Source organism: Mercurialis annua, linkage group LG4 (assembly GCF_937616625.2).
Source record: "Mercurialis annua linkage group LG4, ddMerAnnu1.2, whole genome shotgun sequence".
NCBI classification, from domain to species: domain Eukaryota; kingdom Viridiplantae; phylum Streptophyta; class Magnoliopsida; order Malpighiales; family Euphorbiaceae; genus Mercurialis; species Mercurialis annua.
The window spans coordinates 15481804-15503520 of NC_065573.1; the positions used below are offsets into that span (position 1 = coordinate 15481804).

The 21717-nt window shown below is 29.7% G+C and overlaps 2 protein-coding genes across 5 annotated transcripts; both read right to left on the reverse strand.

The window, feature by feature from the left end:
• Window positions 1-431: 431 nt before the first annotated feature.
• LOC126677676 (pentatricopeptide repeat-containing protein At4g18975, chloroplastic) lies at window positions 432-4160 on the reverse strand. Of its 4 annotated transcripts, none has more exons than XM_050372426.2 (7): window positions 3898-4160; window positions 2704-2996; window positions 2445-2505; window positions 2169-2266; window positions 1834-1977; window positions 1399-1611; window positions 432-1056 (listed from the first exon to the last, which is right to left on the reverse strand). In XM_050372426.2, the coding sequence occupies exons 2-7, from the start codon at window positions 2878-2880 to the stop codon at window positions 853-855; spliced, it is 897 nt and encodes a 298-aa protein (XP_050228383.1). In that variant the 5' UTR covers window positions 2881-2996; window positions 3898-4160; the 3' UTR covers window positions 432-852. The 4 variants fall into 4 exon arrangements, with proteins under 4 accessions (XP_050228383.1, XP_050228384.1, XP_050228381.1 ...); XM_050372427.2 differs by having other exon boundaries at window positions 2704-3008; XM_050372424.2 differs by having other exon boundaries at window positions 3755-4160.
• Window positions 3452-18839, reverse strand: LOC126678341 (uncharacterized). The gene is made up of 5 exons (XM_056105493.1): window positions 18812-18839; window positions 15171-17398; window positions 5246-5444; window positions 3755-3826; window positions 3452-3522 (listed from the first exon to the last, which is right to left on the reverse strand). Exons 1-5 carry the CDS (start codon window positions 18837-18839, stop codon window positions 3452-3454), a joined length of 2598 nt encoding a protein of 865 aa, XP_055961468.1.
• Between the last annotated feature and the right edge of the window lie 2878 nt (window positions 18840-21717).

Below are 21717 nucleotides of genomic sequence, written 5' to 3' on the forward strand. Positions count from 1 at the left end.
TGATGATGAGTTGATGGTTAAAGAGGGGAAAGATAAGCGACGAAAATAATATCTCAAAATTGATGTATCCTAGATCTACTATTGAGAATCAACTTTAAATTTTATCTAAATAGAATCCAATTAAATAACATTTATTTAGAATATAATTACTACTTGATAACGTAGACTACTACAATTTTATTATAAGTAATTAATAATCAAATAGTAAATGATCATAGGACTTTTAATTAAGTAACGAATAAATTGTAGTTCAGAAATTAATACTTTGTAAATTTGCAATTCCCCATTTAAGAAAATTATTTTATTATTTCAGAGTATTATTTATAAATTTCATGTGTATGGTAAAAATAAACAAAGCCTAAATGATTGGAAAAAATTCTTGAAAAGATCTCCAAGATAAAACTAGGAAACCAATTTCTTAAGAAGTGCCATTTAGATCAAATCCAAATTGAATTCCCTTTCTTTCACTAAATGTTTTGCCATACAGTCATCTAATGGACTTATATACAGTAACTCACATGCCCACCTTACTATTCTCCCACCATCAACTGGTTCTAAGCTTATCAATTCCAACTTACAAGCCATAACAAAATTTCAGTCAAGTGGTGACTTTTTGGCTGCAAAGAAAATTGAGCTTCAAGCAATGGCTAGAAGATACAGCAGTACTGTATTAGCTGAAGCTCCAATCTTTTTACCAACCTGGACATGAATGGAACACAAATAGGTTATATGGTACACCATTTGCCCCTGCCCCAAAGTAAATTGTCGTTACCGCTTGTGCGCCTTCATTTTAACCGCTAATGTTGTCAAACAATTTTCCGTCTGTAACTTAAAATCAAACAGCTCGACAACTTAGCCGAGGTTTCTTTCATCTGGTATGTTTCTTCTCACTCTAACTCTTTCACCATTAAAGTGAATGTACTTCCATCGATGCATGTATTTTTTCAGAAACAACTTTTGCTTGCCTTCTTGGCCTAATTCCTTAAAGGCACCAGCTACTCTTTTGACAGTGTCTTCATCTGGTCTCACACCCAATTCTTCCATATCCGCAAAGATCTGAAATAAGTACCATATAAATATTTTGTATATGAATTGCAGTTCATACTTCGCATATTCTATCACAATGATTTTTTTTTTACAGATTTGTCCACCATGTCATTTGTGATCAATAAAAATTATATCACATCATTAAATGATTGAAACTTCAAATCAATAAGTCGTATTATTGACAACATTTAATGATGTGTAACAATAACATTGAATGTGTTTACAGATGGCGTGGTGGATAAAATCTAAGTAAGAGTTTCTCCACATGAAAGATAAAATAATAGCAACTGCAGAACGGCTTTCATAGACAACTAGGACATGAGCTGGGAATTGGGTTGGATTTTTAATTACCTCGATCACCTCTTCTGGCATGTGATGATGATCGTAGAGAGATATCATCCTTGAAAATAACCACTTTGAGATAGAACGCGCATGTGTGTGCAGAATCATGTTCCACAATGATGCAGCTTCGTCTACCCTGCTGTCCATATCAAACGCCAATAGAAGCAAGTCATACGTCCCCATGGTTGTTCCTTGACCTTTACTCAACATCCATTTTGCGACCTGAGAGCCAAACCAAGCAATAGCACACTTTTACAGTTGTTATTTGTTCAGCATTCACGAGTCATGTTTATGCCGCCAAATAAATGCTAATAACAGATATGGCAAAGTTTATTAAGAAAGTAAATAAGACACTGGTTATAAAACAACATTCTACCTAAAATGACATTCAATAAGAAACTTTATGTACTTTTTGTAACAATAGTATAATTCGAAGAATCATACTTGAATTACACGCTTCCACTGACGGTGCTTCCTCAATATTCTTAAGGCTTTAGCCACAGCAATCAAGGGAAACTCCGTCTCCCAGGCTGTCCATTTATCTAACGCGCCATAAACAGCATCTTTCTCATCAGGTAGTTCGCAGACCTACATTTTGAAGCCAGCGGAGAAGGAGAATAAGTTTGGAAGCAAATGTAGCATTATTTTGTTTTTGGTTTGCATAAAACATTGTGTTGAATTAAATCTCACTTAAATTCCCAGCAAACGTTCTCAAGGATGACAGCAATTGAAACAGGTTAAGCTATGAAATAGAATGAAAATTAGGGAAAGAAAGTTACAATTCGAACAAGGGTCAACGCCTTTTGGCCAGATCTAGCTGAATCCCTTTTCTTCCACAAGTGTTTTTCTGTATTTGCTGCCTTCTTTACTGGTTTTCCTGCATTTACGTGAGGATTTCTAAGCGAAACAATGATGACAGAGCTAAGAATTAAAATTTGGCTGCAACGCGCATATATTGTAGAATTTGGTGAAATAGCAAGAAACAAAATTGTATACATAAAAGAAAATGATGAAAAAGCTTAAGGTAGACATATGAAGAAAGGGAAAGCACCTACTGTTATCTGCTGCGGAATTAGACTTCGATTGTCGACTTTGATTGGCTGAATACTTGGCAACCTGGAGATTAGAAAAGGGAAGAATTTGAGTTGAGCACTCATCCACATAACTCACAAGTGCAACAAAATGTTCTGCTACAAGTTTAACCCAAGCAATGCAATTACATAAAACCAGCTAAATGCGTTGAGATTTTCCATAAAAACAGCAAATAAATCAAGCATGTAAATTCATTCATCAATTCCAGGAAAGAAGCAATACCTTAGGTTGTGGTGACAAACTGTTATGAGCAGTCGATAAATTGGAAGAAGAAACCCCAAATCTTCTGCTCAATTTCTTGGATTTACAATACAATCCAATCAACTTCATATTGCCTACAACCCAACCCGGAGCCTTTGAAGTAGTTGAGTACAGCATCGACGTTGTTTGCAGAGCCATCGCATATACATCAAAACTTATGCAACTTTTTGTTGGCCAAACCCATACTAAGGTCCTTGTACTTTACACTTTTTTTTCGGATAGTCCTTAACGTTAAAGTTTGCTTTATCTGGTCCCTGTATCACACTCTCCGTTATTGAGAGTGTGTAAACAAAAAGTAGGACATTTTAACTTTAAAACACAATAAAAAATACATTAAAACTCTTGTATTTAGTCTATAATACATTAAAACCCTTATAAAACATAAATTATAAATTAAATTAATTAATTATATTATCAAATAAAAAAATACAATGTGTCTACACAGCACCAACGTGGCAAAAATTGTTCTCACCCCTCATCCTTTGCTATATAAAAATGTCCAAATTACACAATTTACAATTTTCAATCAATTTAATCCAAACAATTAATAATGAACAAAAATTAAGTAAAAAATAAACTCTGCAGATTATGATAGCCTTAGAAGAGTTTAAGCAAATACTACAGATCTAAAAGTTGAGTAGAATCGTGCCTTATACTGGATTTTACTGCTACTCTACTCTTGCATCCTACGCTTATACGAGAAATACAGCTAGAAAACCACCATAACTTGTTCATTTCGTCGAACACATGGTGTGCACTCTATCAACTGGACCATTGCATCTAATACCATCCAGTTTAACCATAAACTCTTCATCTTTGCAAATTCTTTATGAAACTATATTATTTTACTAATACACAAACAAATTTTTAATAAATATAAACAAATAAAACTCTATTGAATCCAAATTCATTTTAAATAGATAAATAAATCTAAATTTAAATTCAATTTAAATTAAATTAATTCATTTAGACTAATAAACCAACTTTTTATCATTTACAGCGCTATACCAACCTGTGGTAAAGTGAGGCCAATATTTGAACTTGGTGTTGAAAGGCAAATGATCAGAAAGGAGTAACACCAGAGCTGAGCACATTCACGCGGCTCAAAGAAATCAATAAAATGAATTGGAAGAACAAAGGGAGAACGGAACCGACCGGCAAGCGACTGGTGGGTGACTGCTGTTCTGGCGAGATGTGTGGTTGTCTAGTGAGTAGCTGGTGGCGAGCTTCTGACGGCGGAAAAAGGTTAGCGGCGAGCTTCTGACGGCGGAAAACGGTTAGCGGCGAAGTTGTGACGGCGGAAAACGGTTAGCGGCGAAGTTGTGGAAGACGCGGTTCCCGGCAGAGCATCGGAGGCGAGAGTTTGATGATGGTAATGGTGGAGATGAAGGATATGAACGAAGAAAATGAAAAATAGATTAGGGTTAAATGTGTGAAGGAAAAAAGTGACAATTGATTCCTAAACTTTAGCCATATTATTTTTTTGTTTTGATATATCATATCAATGGTAATTTATCATTTGACGGAGAGTGTGACACACTCTTCAAATTAGAGGTGGCCACGGTTCATAACCCGGCGGTTCCGGTTCGGAATCGCCGGGTCGCGATTCAACAAAATATGGAACCGGCCCGTACCCGTCTAAGTGACGGTTCCATGCCGGTTCGGAATCGAACGGGGTTCTGGTTCTGGGTTATTGGCGGTTCAAAAAATTTAAAATTTAATTATTAAAAATTAAAAAAATTAATTTAAAAATAAAATAACACGTATAGATAATATTTTAAAAAAATAAAATAAATCAAATTTTTTAATTATTATGTTAACAAAAAAATAACTAAAATAAATTTTAATTAGATAACATCCAAATAATACATACATACATATAATATATTAATGTATTTATTTAATTTATTATTAAGAACACATTATTATCTAATAAAATATATTAATATATATATAATTTAATATTAGTATATAGTTACTAAATGCAATATAATAAAACTAATATACATAGATATATAAATATACAATAATACATATTTATTAATTTTTTTTAATGATAGTTATTAATTTATTATTAAGCTTTTGTATCTAATATATATAGATATATAAATTATATTAAGCTTTTCTATATAAATATATAAAATAATATATAATTATTAAGCTTTTGTATCTAATATATATAGATATATAAATTATTGTCACAATTATTTATTAATTTATTATTAAGATCAAATTTTTATAATTTTTATAATTTTTAATAATTAAATTTTTATTTTGAATAAATATAATACTTTTATTTATTAATTTTTAAAATTGATCGACGTCAATAATTTTTATTTATAATTTATTATAACCAGTGGCAGAACCATAAATTTTTGAGAAAATTGTAAGAAAAAGCCAAAATTTAAATCTATTTTCGCACAGTACTTTTATTTCCAAAAAGTTTACATGTGTATTATTTTTATTACAATTTTATTATTTTTCTTTAATACTTTTCACCCACCACGTGAGCTTTCTATTCTATGCCTACACATCATCACTTCTCCATCATCGCTTCCTTCTTCATCACCATCCTCGTCTCTCTTCTCTTCTCCATCATCGCATCTATCTTCTTCACGCCTCTCCCTTACATTTTCTTCCTCTCTATCTTCTGTTCTTTCCGTCGTACTGGCCGGCAATTTCACGGTGTTACTTTGTTGTCTCTGTCGTCACAGTTATTCCCGACGAACGAACGAAGCAGAAAATAAATTAAATAAAAGCTAAACACTTTCAAAGCCATGGTGAGAAGTTGAGAAGTTGAAGGACTTACCAGAGACAGAAGGTGAGAAGTTGAAGGACTTACCAAAGACAGAAAGTGAGAAGTTAAAAATGGTGGTGGTAGTCTTTATTTTAGTGGTGATCGGCGAGTGAAGAACAATTTAGTGTAAAAGGGATGGGCTTTGGCAGGTAGTGATAAAATGGTGAGCAATAGTTGAATTAGAGTGTAGATTAAAGAGTATGAGTTGGGTCTTGATTTGGTGAATGTGAGCTTGAGAAATGAAAGTTTAAAGGAAATAAATGATTTTGTTTTCTTTAGCACTGTTTGAATTGTAAAAAAGTTGATTTCTCAAGAATATATCTCAATTTGGGTTGATGAACCACAGTTCAAGACTATCAAATCTGGCGGAATATACGGTGGTGGAGATTTTATAATTTAATTGATGACGAAGTCTTTAAAATAATAATATATTATTTGATACATTTGCAATACATAATTTGTATATAATAATGACAATTATTACATATTTATACATAATAGATATATTTTAAAAAATATATTTGATATTTGCCGATACATAATTTATACAATATATATATTTTTTATAATATATTTTTTAGTTTTATTATATTTTTATACATATTTGATACATCTCCGATACATATATTTTTTCAAAAAGAAGAACGACACGGTTTATTCGATACATTTTAAATACATATTTGATACATATATGATACATTCTACGATACAAATTTGATACATCTCTAATAGATACATATTCGATTGTCATAACCTTTTTTCTTGTTTTTTATACGTCGTTTTTGGTTGGTAATATTGCATATATTTTTATACATATTTGATACATCTCTGATACATATCGAATACATAATTTGTAGTTAATAATTATTTTCAATTTTTTAATGTAATCCGGATCTCGTAATTTAATGGATACATATTTGATACATCTCAAATACATCTACGATACATATTTGATACATCTCAAATACATATGATACATATTCGATTGTCATAACCTTTTTTTCTTGTTTTTTTATACGTCTTTTTTTATGATATTGCATATATATTTATACATATCTGATACATCTTTGATACATATTGAATACATAATTTGTATTTAATAATTATCTCCAATTTTTTCAATGTAATTCGAGATCTCGTAATTTTATGGATACATATCCGATATACAATAGATATATCTCTGATATATAATTATACGTGAGACATGTATTCAGTATATGTATTTACAATGTATCCAATAAATAATTTATTAAAATTGTATCATTTTTGTATTTTGAATATTTCTGAAATTTAATATATTTATATTTTTTAAAATAAAGATAATATAATTATTTTTAAAATTATACTATATAAATAAATTAGGGTTAATGTCATAAAAATTCACCAACTTTACACGTTTTCTCATTTTAATCATACAGTTTAAATTTTCTCATTTTCATACACGAACTACCATTTTTTTCTCAAATTCATACACGGTGATGAGGTGTCACGACTCCATTGGTGTAATTAGCTGAGGTGGAGATCATTTTACACCAATGAATGAGTGCCACCTCAGCACCGTGTATGAATTTGAGAAAAAGTGGTAGTTTTGTGCATGAAAATGAGAAAATTTAAACTACATGATTAAAATGAGAAAACATATAAAGTTCGTGATTTTTTTTGACATTAACCCAATAAATTATTTAGATATATGTTAGATTTGAGAGAGAGAGAGAAAATAAAGAAGGGAGAGAGAGAAGATAGACCATGTGAGAGAGAAAGAGGTGAGAGAGGAGTGGTGGACCACGTGGAAGAAAGAAAAAAGGAGAGGAAAGAGAATAGAGGGGACCACGTGGGGAGAGAAAAAATGAGAGGAAAGAGAAGAGGTCCCCACGTATGAGAGAGAGAAAATAGAGGACAAGTTAATGCGCTCACATCACGTGGTGATATAAACTATTCTCCAATTTTAGTGGTAAACTAGCATGACACTCGCGCGTTGCTGTGAGATTATTTTAAAAATTAAAAATTAAGCATATATATACATATATGTATATATGTTTTTTTTCAAAAAAATATCTAAATATAATAATTTGATCTTAGGAAAAAAAATAAAAAATCACATTATTTTCCATCCATAATAAAACATAATTATAAAATATTTTATTAATTAATCATAAATAAAAAATTAAATTATATTTAATTTCAATTCTATATAATTTTACACCATTTTAAAAAATATTATAAAACAATATTTACCAATTTATAAAAAAAATTAGCAACATAAATAATTAAGTAACTATTTAATTTTAATGTATCATTTTCTAGAATTTTTTATTTTATTATTTAACAATTTATTTATTTAATTAATTAGTTATACTACTTTTTAAATATTAAATGACAACTGTTCACTATTACTAAAAATAAAATAAAATAGTTATTAATTTGAATTATTAATAATATTTATATATAATTGATTAACAAAATTAAATATATTTAATATCATACATATTTTATTTTAATATATATTATGAATTAAATTAATTGAATTAAATAAATTATTAATATCTTAATTTTTTTATTTTTTATTATATGTAAATAATAATGGATTATAATTATTTGAAAAACTAATAAAAGAAGAATAAAATTTTGAAAAGTCCATATTAATATAAGTCATAAAAAATTTATTAGCATATTTTATTTTTTATTTTTTAATTGACCTATTTTAATAATTGATAAGCCAAGTTTTGCTTCTTTTTAAAAAAAAAATGATAAAACTCTGTTCTCTCCGTTTAAATCCAAAAACTTAACAGCTCTAATTTTTAAAAGCTTTGGTATTCGATTAAAATGCATTATTATTTTCTTTTATTAATTAAAGGTATTGTTTTCAAAATATAATCTAATTATCCTATGTTAAATAAAAAATAGTTTATAATTATTTATTCAAAAACAATATATATTTACAATTATATGTATTTTTATTTCAAATAAGAATTAAAATATTCAATATCGTAATTCAAAGCTTAAAAATAATAATTTCATGTGATAAATTCTAAATCAATTTGAAAATTCAAAACTTCAATATATTTTTGTATGATGAGATTATAATAAATAAAAACATAAAAATGTATAATATTTACCGAATCAAAACATTATGCAATTTTGTTTTTTTAAATATATTTAATTGTTAATAACAGTCAACTTATGTCAAAGAAAATGTTATAGGTAATTATTATTCAATCATAAATTATAAATTATTTTTAAAATTTAATTGGTTTCTAGAAAAATTATAGATTAGAGAAAATTATGGATTGCATTAAATTTTATTTTTACAACAATGTGTTTTAATTAAGTAAATTAATATAATTAACAAATGGAAGAGAAATATAATGAATTTGATAAACGTTAACTGCAAAAATGATTTAAAAAAACCGAGTCATTGTAGCATTTTAAATATAAAGTGCGAAAGATTGGACAGAACCGGTAGTTAGACCAATAATTAGTCCGATTAGACAATAAATTATTTTTAAAATTTAATTTTTCATATTTTCTTCATCTTACAAAGATAAAAAAAAATTATTTTAAATGTTCTAAAATATAGATAAATTTTTTATTTTAATTTGGTTAGTTAAATAAAATGTCAATTTTACCCTTCATTAATTTCTAACACTTATATTCATTGTTAAATCTAGGTCGTTATAAGTGTTAATAATGACCATTTTTATAGTCATTATTAATTATCACTTAATTCAATGTTAAAATTAATACTTTTTCGTCCCATTTTATAACCTTCATTGTGTGTTATAAATATTTTTAAAAAATTAAATTATCTTTATTTTTAGAGTAAATAACAAAAATGCTAAAAAATGGCATGCAATTACACACAATACCACTCTTATCACTTATTTATCATTTTTACCATGAAACACAAAAAGTTTTCATGAATGCCATTCCATTCAAATAAGAACACGCGTACTACTAGAAAGTTGCTCTTCCTAAACTGACGCGCTAGTCTATGACACCAGATATTTGTAATTTGACCCCATGGACCCCACCAATCGCGTGAACATAAGTTTAGACATGATGTCCCTGTTTACATTAACTCATTTACTTCTTTTTTTATTATTTTAGTGCGCATATGTTAAAAATTGGTCATCCCCATTTACTTCCTTTTTTTTAAATACACGATTTATTTATACACTAATTTATATAAATTATACCGAAAATTTATTTAAATTATCGGATACATTATTGATACATAACAAACACGACTTTAATATATAAAATAATATAATATTATTTATATAAAATGTAAATTATTATTTTTAAATAGAGAATATATACTTTTGACACATATCATATACAACTCAAAAAAACGTATCTACCATGTATAATTTTTGTATCGGAAATGTATCTCTTATGTATATTTAAAAAGTACGTCTATCATGTATAAATTATAAAAAATTAAAAAAATGTATCGATCAAGTATAAATTATGTATCTCATTTTTCTTAATTTGATTTGGTTAAGAAATGAAAAACGTATCTACCGTGTATAATTTCTGTATCAAAAATGTATCTGTAAAGTGCATCTATCATGTATAAGATAAAAAAAATATATCGATCAAGTATAAATTATGTATAAATCATGTATCTTTTTTTTTCTTAATTCGATTTGGTTAAGAAATGATGTCCATTTAATTTTTTCTCTATACTTTTGAAGCCCATTTGCATATTCGTTTGAACTTAAACATATACACAATAATATCAAAAAAGGATAAAAAAAACATAAGAGTTTGATAACCAAATATGTATCAAATATGTATTTATTATGTATACAACAACTCAATAATTATATGATATATATAATATGTCTCGAAAATATATCTGCTCTATATATACTCTATAAATAATACTCCAACAATATTAAAATGGAGGAAGAAAAGCATTAAAGGTCTTTATATTATGTAATTATTAAATGGACTTTATTTAGAAGGTATTATTAGAAAGTTTCAATATACTTGCAGTGGCAATTGACACTTCAACTACTACTAATCCTAATTACTCTAATAAACCCACCTTTTTCCTCAATTTTTCTTCTAACAATCACTCATTCTCTCTATCCATTCTTTCTCCTCCAAGCTTAAAAACCACACTCTCTTCCCTTCATTTTCAAGAATCAAACACAGAGGTTAGTACTATTTTTCTCTAATTAATGATGATTGATTTTCATCTGGATAATTTTTTTCTTCTTTATTGTAATAATTTCATTGTTAAAATTATTGTTGTTGTAATCAAATCACCGGAACACCGTACCAGTCCGCCGCTCCATTCTATTTTCGGACTCCAATCTAATTTTAATAGCTACGTGTTTTTGTCTCAGCACCAGCACTGAGTCGAATCGGACCGAGTTTCCGGCATGTAACGAGTTCAATATTTTTGGAGTTTCAGAGACTTGCTCATTCATTTAAATCAAAAGCTTCGATTTGGAAATTAGCTAAAGAAACTCATCGTGAATGGAGGAGGCGGAGAGGTCGACTAACTATTCTAATTATCGAGTCGGAGAAGAACGTGTTTGAACTGAAAATTAGCGAGTCAAAGAGAGAAGAAGAAAAAGTGAGAATATGACATGTGGAAAAGAAAATGGCAGTGGGTGAAAAGATTTGATGAGTTGTGGTACAGATGATAAACTTAAAATCAAAATGGTAGTTGATGTAAAAAAATAACATTTTATGGTTTTTCTTGTTATTTTCTCTTATTTTTATTCGTTTGTCACTATTAATAATGTCTTGAAACTGTGTTTAAAATAATGACATTTATTTGAAGAGTAAAATAAAGGGTTAAAAATTACTAATTTTTAACTTAGATTTTACTTAAAAAAATGAGATTTGTAAATAAAACTATTACAAATAATTTTTTAAAATGAAATAAATGGAACGGATAGAATAATAAATTTAATTTTTTAAAATTTATTTGTAGTCTCAAAAAATAATTAGTGTTTTTTATAATATATAATTAAAAATATTTAGACAATTAGATCAATAATACAATAGAAAATTAATTAAAAACTAATTTAATTTTTGTGTCATGATAAAGTATTTACTTAAGGTTTAATTTAAAACACTGTTTTAGTAATTATCCTTGTTTTTTTATCGTGCAACAAATCTTTGAACAAAGGGTCAACGCACCCCCTGAACTTGTGACACGAGATCATCTAGCCCAATTTATACTTTTTTGAGCAACTAACCCTAAAACACTTCATTTTTGGGTCAAATAACCCCATAATTTTTATTTTTATTTTAAAAAACAGATTTAGAATAATTATATCGCAACAATTAGGGAAGTATCTAATTACTTTTTTGCATTCCTCATTTCCGATTTGTATTTTACGCGTTTTAAAAATATAATTATGGGTTACTTGACCCGAAAATGAAGAGTTTTGGGGTTAGTTGCTCAAAAAAGTATAAATTGGGTTAGATGATCCCGTGACACAAGTTTAGAAGACGCGTTAACCCTTTGTTCACAAATCTTTTACCTTCACGTGGAGTATTTGTTTTACCCTTTAAGTGAACACGTGGCATTGTTTGGTCATATTTTCAATTTGTTTAGCTTCAACGTGTAATTTGTATTCATTCACGACTAATAATCACCCATGACCCCTCATCTTTAGGGGTACGGGCGCTAAACCCCCTGATGTCTAAAAACGGGCGCTAAACCCCCTGATCTTTGTGGCGGCGCTCACAAAACCCCCTAAGCTTCAAATTTGACCAAATTACCCCTAGCGCCGTCTTTTCTGGTCAACTGACATTTTTTATTAAAAAATAAAATTGACGGCGCCACATCAGCTGCCACGTCAGCAAAAGACCTTAAAACTTTAAAACACCCAAAATACCCCTGATTTATTTTAGAAAAAGAAAAAAAACCAAATCTAACCTAAACCTCTACCTTAACCCAACGGTCGACCGAACCACTATCCGTCAACAACCCGACCACCGCCGGAAATTTTTTCGGTCATCTTCTCTGATTTGAAGATGACCGGAAAATTTCCGGTCATCAAAAAAATTTGTTCCTCAGAGGAATAGAGATCTATTCCTCAGAGGAACAGAGATCTATTCCTCAGAGGAACAGATGATCTGTTATGAGGAACAGATCGATCTGTTCCTCAACATGAGGAACAGATCGTCGGATCTGTTCCTCTGAGGAACAGATCGTCGGATCTGTTCCTCTGAGGAACAGGTCGTCGGATTTTTGATGACCGAAAAATTTTCCGGTCATCTTCGAATCGGAGAAGATGACCGGAAAATTTTCCGGCGGTGGTCGGTTGGTCGGGTTAGTTGCTGGGTTAATTCATTAGATTAGATTGAGTTGGTTTATTTTTTTTGTCTTTTTCTAAATTAAATTAGGGTATTTTGGGTGTTTGAAATTTTTAAGGTATATTTCTGACGTGTCAGATGATATGACAGTGTAAGATTTTTTTTTTTAAAATGACAATTGACTGAAAAAACGGCGTCAGGGGTATTTTGGTCAAATTTGGAGCAAAAGGGGTTTTGTGAGCGACGCCACAAAGATCAGGGGGTTTAGCGCTCGTTTTTAAACATCAGGGGGTTTAGCGCCCGTACCCCCAAAGTTAAGGGGCCATGGGTGATTATTAGCCCCTCTTGCACCATCATTTTGTCTTGTTGTTTACTAATGTTATGACTACTAACCTGGCCTTTCTACGGTCTTATACAGCTAATTTAGACTGTCGTTTCAATTTTATGTCGTTTTCTTTCAGTTTTAATGTATAATATAATGTAATTAAGACTCAAAAAAGTACCGTGTGTAATATAGGAACTATTTTAGGATATTTCTGTTATATTCTCTAAATGTTTTTTTCAGCCCGAGCTAAATGACATGTAATTAATAATAAATATTTAAATTATAAACAAAATAATAATAATAAATATTTAAATGATGTATAGATTTTTTAAGAAGCAAAAAGTAAATATTAGAGTAGACTCCTATATTAGTTTCGATAAAATAAAATAAATGACGATAATTAGAAATACTTATTGTAATATATCCACTTTTTTATTTTTTTCATAAATAAATTAAGTTCAAAAATATAAAAAATTAAATTATTGTAATTATTCCCACAATATTACAAAAAAAATTAATTATATAAATAAAATTTTTTAAAAAAATACTTACTCAAAATTGAAAATTGTTTGATTTTGGAGAAGAATTTGAAATTAGAGAAATTATATTGAAAATTAGGTTAGAAATTGTGACAATTAGGTCATATGAATTAGATGAAAAGTTTAGTGAATAAATGAAAAATTGATAGATTAAGTGGAAAAATTAATGAAATTAATTAAGAGTTTAATAAAAAAATTAAGAAAAGAATTAATTTCTTGATGGTGTGGTAGTGGGGCTTGATGAGTATAATTAATTCTCAACTATTTTTTTAAATTTGGCGAAGGAGCTGAAACGGGACAAAGCAATTGCAATTATTTAAATTTTGTTAAATTAATGAAGGCCAAAACGACATGCGTCAGCTACTTCTTTACTAAGAAAATAGTTATATTCCACTGCTACGGTTTAGGGCATGATCATGAACAAAAGTAAATTACACATAATACAGCTGTATCAAGATGAATTAATGTTAGACAATAGTAAAATATAAGGAAAATTAGCCATGAAAAGAGCCAACCCAAACCTAACATTGTCTTGTGCGAATAGTGAAGCACTTATGTTAGAATTTTGAAGTTATTAAACATTTATAGTTTGCGGTTCAATTTGATTTTAATTATGATTCTAATTAGAATATATTTTTAATAATTAATTAAATAGCTAATGATTATAAAACCTTAATTTAGTATAAATTAAAAAGAATTATTCTGTAAATTCCCCCCCCCCCCCCCAATCTGTGCTTTTATATATAGTATAGATATAAATTAAAATGACAATTTGATGTTTGAATTAATATTTATATCAATACTATATATAAAAGCACAGATTGGGGGGGGGGGGGGGGAATTTACAGAATAATTCTTTTTAATTTATACTAAATTAAGGTTTTATAATCATTAGCTATTTAATTAATTATTAAAAATATATTCTAATTAGAATCATAATTAAAATCAAATTGAACCGCAAACTATAAATGTTTAATAACTTCAAAATTTAGTGTTTAGCACTAGTATCAATAAGTATTTTACTAATACAATTAACGGGAGATTCAAAAGCCATTAATACAACCGAAAATGACAATTTGATGTTTGAATTAATATTTATATCAATTTAGTGTTTAAATCGTATAAAAACTGACAAATAAGTATTTTACTAATACAATTAACGGGAGATTCAAAAGCCATTAATACCCTTTTGTTAGTGATATGCACTAGGCCATTGACGAAGCCAGCCCCAAAATTGAGGTAGGACACAAATTCAACTTGAAAAAAATTAAAATATTGTACCATAAAAAATATAATCAAAATATATAATTATTAAATTTTCTAATGTAAAAAAAATGAAAAGTAAAAAAACGCATTACAAACTTAAAGAATTATTGCTTTCTAATTAGACGCAATTGTATCCTACGAGTCTTCATATTCTGAAATCTTTGTAAGATGTCCTCACCATCAATACTCTTAATTTTTTTTTTGTAAAACATACTAGACAATCATTCATGAATTGATTTGCCATCTTACTCCGCAAATCTGTCTTGACGATATTCATAGCTGAAAATACTCTCTCAACTGTTGCAGTCGCAACTGGTAATATCAATGCCAACCGAATAAGTAGATAAATCAAAGGAAATAAACGGTCTTTTCCCTTCTTAACCATCATTTTAGCAAGACCACCAATATCACAAAGATCACAAAAATCGCTTGTATTTCTAACATCAAAAATATAAGTCTGAATTTGATTTTCAAGAATGATAATATCAGTACTTGAAAAATCTGATGGATATAGTTCAGCAAGTCGAAGTAACTTAACATGGGCAAAAGCTTCAAACAAGTTTTTTGTATCTAGACATGATATGCATAAAAGCAATTCTCGATTTGACTCTGGAAAACGATTATTCATTTCGATGGAAATTAAATCTATTACCGCATAGAAAACGTCAAAGCAAAAATGATGAAGGTATGTAATTCGGAGCTCTCCTGCTTTCAACCGACTACGTGTAAGAATAAAATCTTCCATATTGGGCATAATTATGCCATGCTTCGCACAAAAAACATCAACTTCATTTAAGAACTTATCCCATTCATTCATCCTCAAAGCATTCAATCGGTGCTTAACTGCTTTAACTAGACTCATGGCATTGGCAATGTCTTGATCTTTTCGTTGCAAGGCTTGTGATAACTCATTCGTGATTCCCATAATTGTTTTCATCAGATGCATTGTAAACACATACTCATACTCTTCCATCTTTAATATCATACTCCCAGCCATGGATCTTTGTGCTCCATCACTACCTTCTAATTTTATAGTTTCAAGAACATCTAAAACTGCAGGATACATATCTAAGAGTCGAATGATTGTACCATGGTATGAACCCCAACGTGTGTCACACGGACGTTTGAGACTAGTTTGTTGATTTTGCCCTGTTCCAGTACATATCTCTCCTGTTTCCAACCTCTCGAGTGTCTTTTGATGATGGGAATGCTTGAGAGCATCAGATCTTTTGCAAGAAGCTGCAGCAATATTGACAATAATAGATGTATAATTAAAAAAATTACCAACTGCTAGGTTGTTCTTTGAAACAGCGACAACAACTAATTGGAGTTGGTGAGCAAAGCAATGCACAAAAAAAGCTGATTGATTTTCCTCCAATATTATTGACTTTAATCCATTGAACTCACCACTCATGTTAGCTGCCCCATCATATCCCTGTCCTCTCAATTTTGATATGGATAAATTATGCTCGAAAAATAATTTATCGACAGCGCTTTTCAAGAATTTAGCACTAGTATCACTCACATGTTTAATACCTATAAACCGCTCGATAGCTTGTCCGTCTTTATCCACATATCGTAGAACCACAACCATTTGCTCTTGTATTGAGCTATCTCGAGACTCATCAACTAAAAGAGCATAGAATGAATCACCGATATCTTTAATAATTGCATATGTCGTCAATGATGCGCAAGCATTTAGCATATCTTTTTGTATGTCGGGAGATGTCATCTGGTTGTTTCCTGGAGCGTGAGGTCCCACATGTTTTGCAAATTCTTCATTTAAAGACGCAGCAAAATCAATAGTTTCCAAGAAATTACCTTTATTATCTGAATCAAAAGTCTCATCATTGCCACGAAAAGCCAAACCTAGACGTGAAAGATAGCGGACACATCTTAATGTCACGGTCAATCTAATGCGGTATGATTCTTGCATTTCAAGATTTGGATTTGAAAGTAGATATGCCACACTTTGACGTTGATTTTGTAAATCTTCGCACTTTCTTCTAGCCACATTATGGAAACTATTAGATGCACCAATATGAGTTTTAAAGGCTTCCTTAGCGTTTTTCCAATTGATAAACCCATTCGATACAAAAGCTTCTCCACCCGATTGCAATCCATAACCTTGTTTGAAAAGATAACAACATAAACAATATGCACTATCTTTAGATACACTATATTCCAGCCAATTAAACTCATTGAACCAATACTCTTTAAAACTTCTTTTCTTTTCTCCAAATTGTTTTTTAGGAAAATCATGTCCTTTGGGTTGACAAGGACCTTTTAACAAATACTCCATACGAACTTGATCTCTGATATTAGGATCATATGAATTAATAGGTTTACGTTTTTCAGGATCGTGAATAATATCATCATTATTAAACTCTACTCGTGCTCTTCTTGAATTATCAGTATCCCGAATATTAGAAGATTCTCCGACTGAGGGTCGTTATCTTTTTATCAAGAATTTATCTATTATCTACAAAATTATAAAATTTCACAAGAATTAAAAAATAGAAATTATTGCGGTACAACATACACTAGTAAATTCATATTATAATTTTTTATAGGGAAAATGGGCAAATATGCCCCTATCGTTTAGGGTATAGAGCAAATAGGCCCTCTTTGAATTTCGGATCTCAATTAAGCCCCTAACGTTTTAAAATCATACTATATAAGCCCCTCTGTGTAACAGCGTCAACAAAACGTTATTTTCGGTCCACGTGGAATGTCCATGTCATATTCCACGTGGCTAAAAGGGGGCAAATTTGCCCTTATGGTTTAAGACGGGAGAAGATATGTCCCTATGGTTTACGGAAGGAGCAAATAGGCCCTTTATGAATTTCCGATCTCAATTAAGCCCTTAACGTTTCAAAATCAGCACATCCAAGCCCCTTTGTCTAATATTGTTAACAAAACGCTCTATACTGTTACTTCATGCTTACGTCTGTTTATTGTTTGTTTTGAACCCAGCTAGATTTGATGACATACATATGATGTGTTTGTTAGCTCGAACCTATCTAGATTAGAATCGACAAACAGAGATGGTTGTATATTGATATGACAGATGGAAAAAGACGTGGTAAATATGGTGGATAACCAACAAAAGAAAGGAGAAGAGTCGAAGAGAATTATATAATATGAAAAAGGGCTAAAAATGTCTCTAAACTTTTATTTGAAAAATAAAATGATTTTAAAATTATGTGATTTTTTTATCCGAGATATTAAATGATATGGATATTCCACGTAACCATGTAATGACATATAGCGTTTCGTAAACGATGTTAGACAAAGGAGTTTTGATGTGCTGATTTTAAAACTCCGGGGGCTTAATTGAGATCGAAAATTCATAAAGGGCTTATTTGCTTCCACTCTAAACTATAGGGGCATATTTGCTCTCATCATAAACCATAAGGACATATTTGCTTCCGTTTGGCCACGTGGAATATGATATGGACATTCCACGTAGGCAGAAACTAACGTTTCATTAACGCTGTTACACATAGGGGCTTATTGTTAGTGACATGCATTAGGTCAATCATGTTTGACCATGTTTTGACTTTATCATTTTGTTATTTATTGATTGACAGTTTTTATCATTTTATATTAATGATTAAAATACTTGAATGGTTAATTCTTTCTAAGGTCATCAAGTATGTGACTTGATAGTAGAACCCTTAAGTTTTATAAAAGAATTATATACCATCTATCCCTAGTCTTAATAGAACATTGAGACTAGTATGATGTTGACTGATGATTATGTTTTACTAATCATGTATATGAGATATTAAGTCAAATCATAAGTGCTATTTGAGAAATAAGGCACTGGATGACCCACTATGACAATATTACATAGATCACTATCATAAGTAATTCTCATTACAGTTCTATTAGTATAATCCCTTGACCTTGAAATCATCATGGATTTCTACATAGCTATTTCATATTTTGATACAGTCTTACATTATCTTTAACAGGATAATGGAATAGATTGACATTGGATATGAAAGTAACTATGTGAGAAATGTGAGTGACTGAGAAGGAATTTGTCCCTCATTTATTTGAGTAAGATATATATGGGCCGCTTGAAGAAGATAGACTGAAGGAAATGCATGGCCATGCTAAATGAATTGATAAAGAGTTATCATTTTCAGTCTACTTAGAGTCAAGAAATTAATGATTGAATATTATAAGGATGACAGGACTATGTCTTATATTTAATCTGGATATCGAGACAAAGGGATTAAAATATTATTGTAAATGGTTAAATCGGATTGTCGATATTCGTATAAGTTGGGTAGTCATAATGTCTTGCTAGAGGCCACTTATGACTTGTGGGCTGAAATAGGGATTTCGAGCCCACTGCCAACATTATATGAACCTACAGGGTCGCACACTAAGAACAGGCCCAAAACAGTTATGGGTTGTACAAGTCCAATGTGATTAAGTGATTAATTATTATATATATATATATATATATAATTCGTAATATATATATCTATATATATAGTAATAAATATATATTAATTTAAAATTAAGGATAAGTGTTTTTCTTAATTTATTATTTTTTGAAGATAATAAATATAATAATAAATATATATGGATGATTATCAAAAAGGAGTTTTTGATAAACATAAACTTGTAAGAATTGCAATGAGATTGAAATTCGAATTTGTCTCAAACCATAGTGTTGTTGTATCACTATAAATACACATTAAGCAATTGGTTTGAGAATTACGAAATTCATTATTCACTAAATCACTAAAATTCGAAATTGCTTGTGAAGCAATAGTGCTAGCACACAAGCACTAGTTTTGACTAAGGTATGTTCGTGTGGATTCTCGTAGAGGACGCATTCTTTTGGAGGCGTTTCTGATCCGAGGCCAGGTATCACCAAAGTGAACCACCTCCTTCCTTCCTATATTGCTGTTGAATTCGACATACAAGTAAGTACTAATTCTGTTGTTAATCTATTTATTCGAATTACATGGATTTTGGTTTGGGTTTTAGATAAATTTTTTGAAATTCCGCTACGTTAAAAACCTAGAAAACCAACACTTATATGATCTGATTCTGAAACGTTAAGGGCTTAATTGAAATTCTAAATTCAAAGAGGGTTTACTTGCTCCATATCCTAAACGATAAGGGCATATTTGCCTCTTTTCCCTTTTTTATATGATAGTCAAAAATAAATTTAATTGATACTATTAAATATAAATTGAGTTAATATAGAAGTATATTTGTAAATTTAGATTAAGACTACAAAACATAAATTAAATTGATCTAAAAGTACAATTGGTATAAATCTAGATTGAAATTATAAAACTAACAGTAAAAATTTAAAATTTTGTGAAAGAGTTCCAAAAGTTATAGAAATTGAGGGACTAACAATGATAGTTTACAATATTAACTTTTTCACTGTTAAAATTAATTGTTCATCCCATAATGCACAAGTCAGGTTTTGTAGGAAGCAAAAGATATTCATAATTAATAAATAAAAATACCATTTAACAAACATAAATAGCATGTAACAGTTCATAATATGAACGAAAATTAGATTGGTGATGAGAGTTGTTACTAATCACCAAAAACTAACTAATTATTCTAGATTTTGCTAATTGGTTTTAGAATTTAATCTTTTTATTTATTTAAAAGTTCAGTTTAATTTTTCTTTTACAATATTGGCGGTTTTTAAACAATAGTTTGCTACATACACTAATTAATCATTATGTAAATCAACTTAAATTAAATTTGAATTAACACTACAAATGTATATTCAAAATCTTACCTTCAAACAAACGTCCGGCGAGCGGTGAATTCTGACTAGCGATTCATAATTTTTCAAACTAATATAGGAGGATTTAGAAAAAAATAACAGATGAGAAACTTAATAACTGAATTCCCACGTGTGCTAATTTTTTGGCCGGATTTGCTTTGTTTGGGTCCCACCAAAGAGCCTTCTCACCTTATTATGGTTCATGTTGAAAGGAAGTGGAGGTCTATCATGGCAGAAGTGACAGAATGTTAACAATTGTATATTAGTATTACCTGTAAAAATTTTTTAAGTGAGGTAGGGTCCAGGCCCTGCCTGGCCCTACCTCACCTCCGTCCCTGCACTAGGCCAATCATGTTTGACCATGTATTGAATTTATCTTTTTGTTATTAATTAATTGTCACTTTTATTATCATTTTATATTAGGGTTAGTAATAAAAATTCACCAGCTTTATACGTTTTCTCATTTTAATCACGCAGTTTAAATTTTCTCATGTTTATGCACGAATTACCACTTTTTTCTCAAATTAATGCATGGTGCTGAAGTGTAACGGCTCTATTGGTGTAATTTGCTGAGGTGGAGGTCATTTTACACCAATGAATAAGTGACACCTCAGCACCGTGCATGAATTTGGGAAAAAATGATAGTTCCTGCATGAAAATGAGAAAATTTAAACCGTGATTAAAATGAGAAAACGTGTAAAGTTCGTGATTTTTTTTGATATTGACCCTTTATATTATGATTAAAATACTTGAATGGTTAATTTTTTTAAGTTATCAAGTATGTGATTTGCTAGTAGAACCCTTAGACTTAATAAAGAATTATATTCCATATATCCCTAGTCTTAATAGAACATTGAGACTAGTATGATGTTGATTGATGATTATATTTTATTAATCATGTATATGAGATATTAAGTCAAATCATAGGTGCTATTTGAGAAATAAGGCACTGGATGACCCATCTTGAGAATACTACATAGAT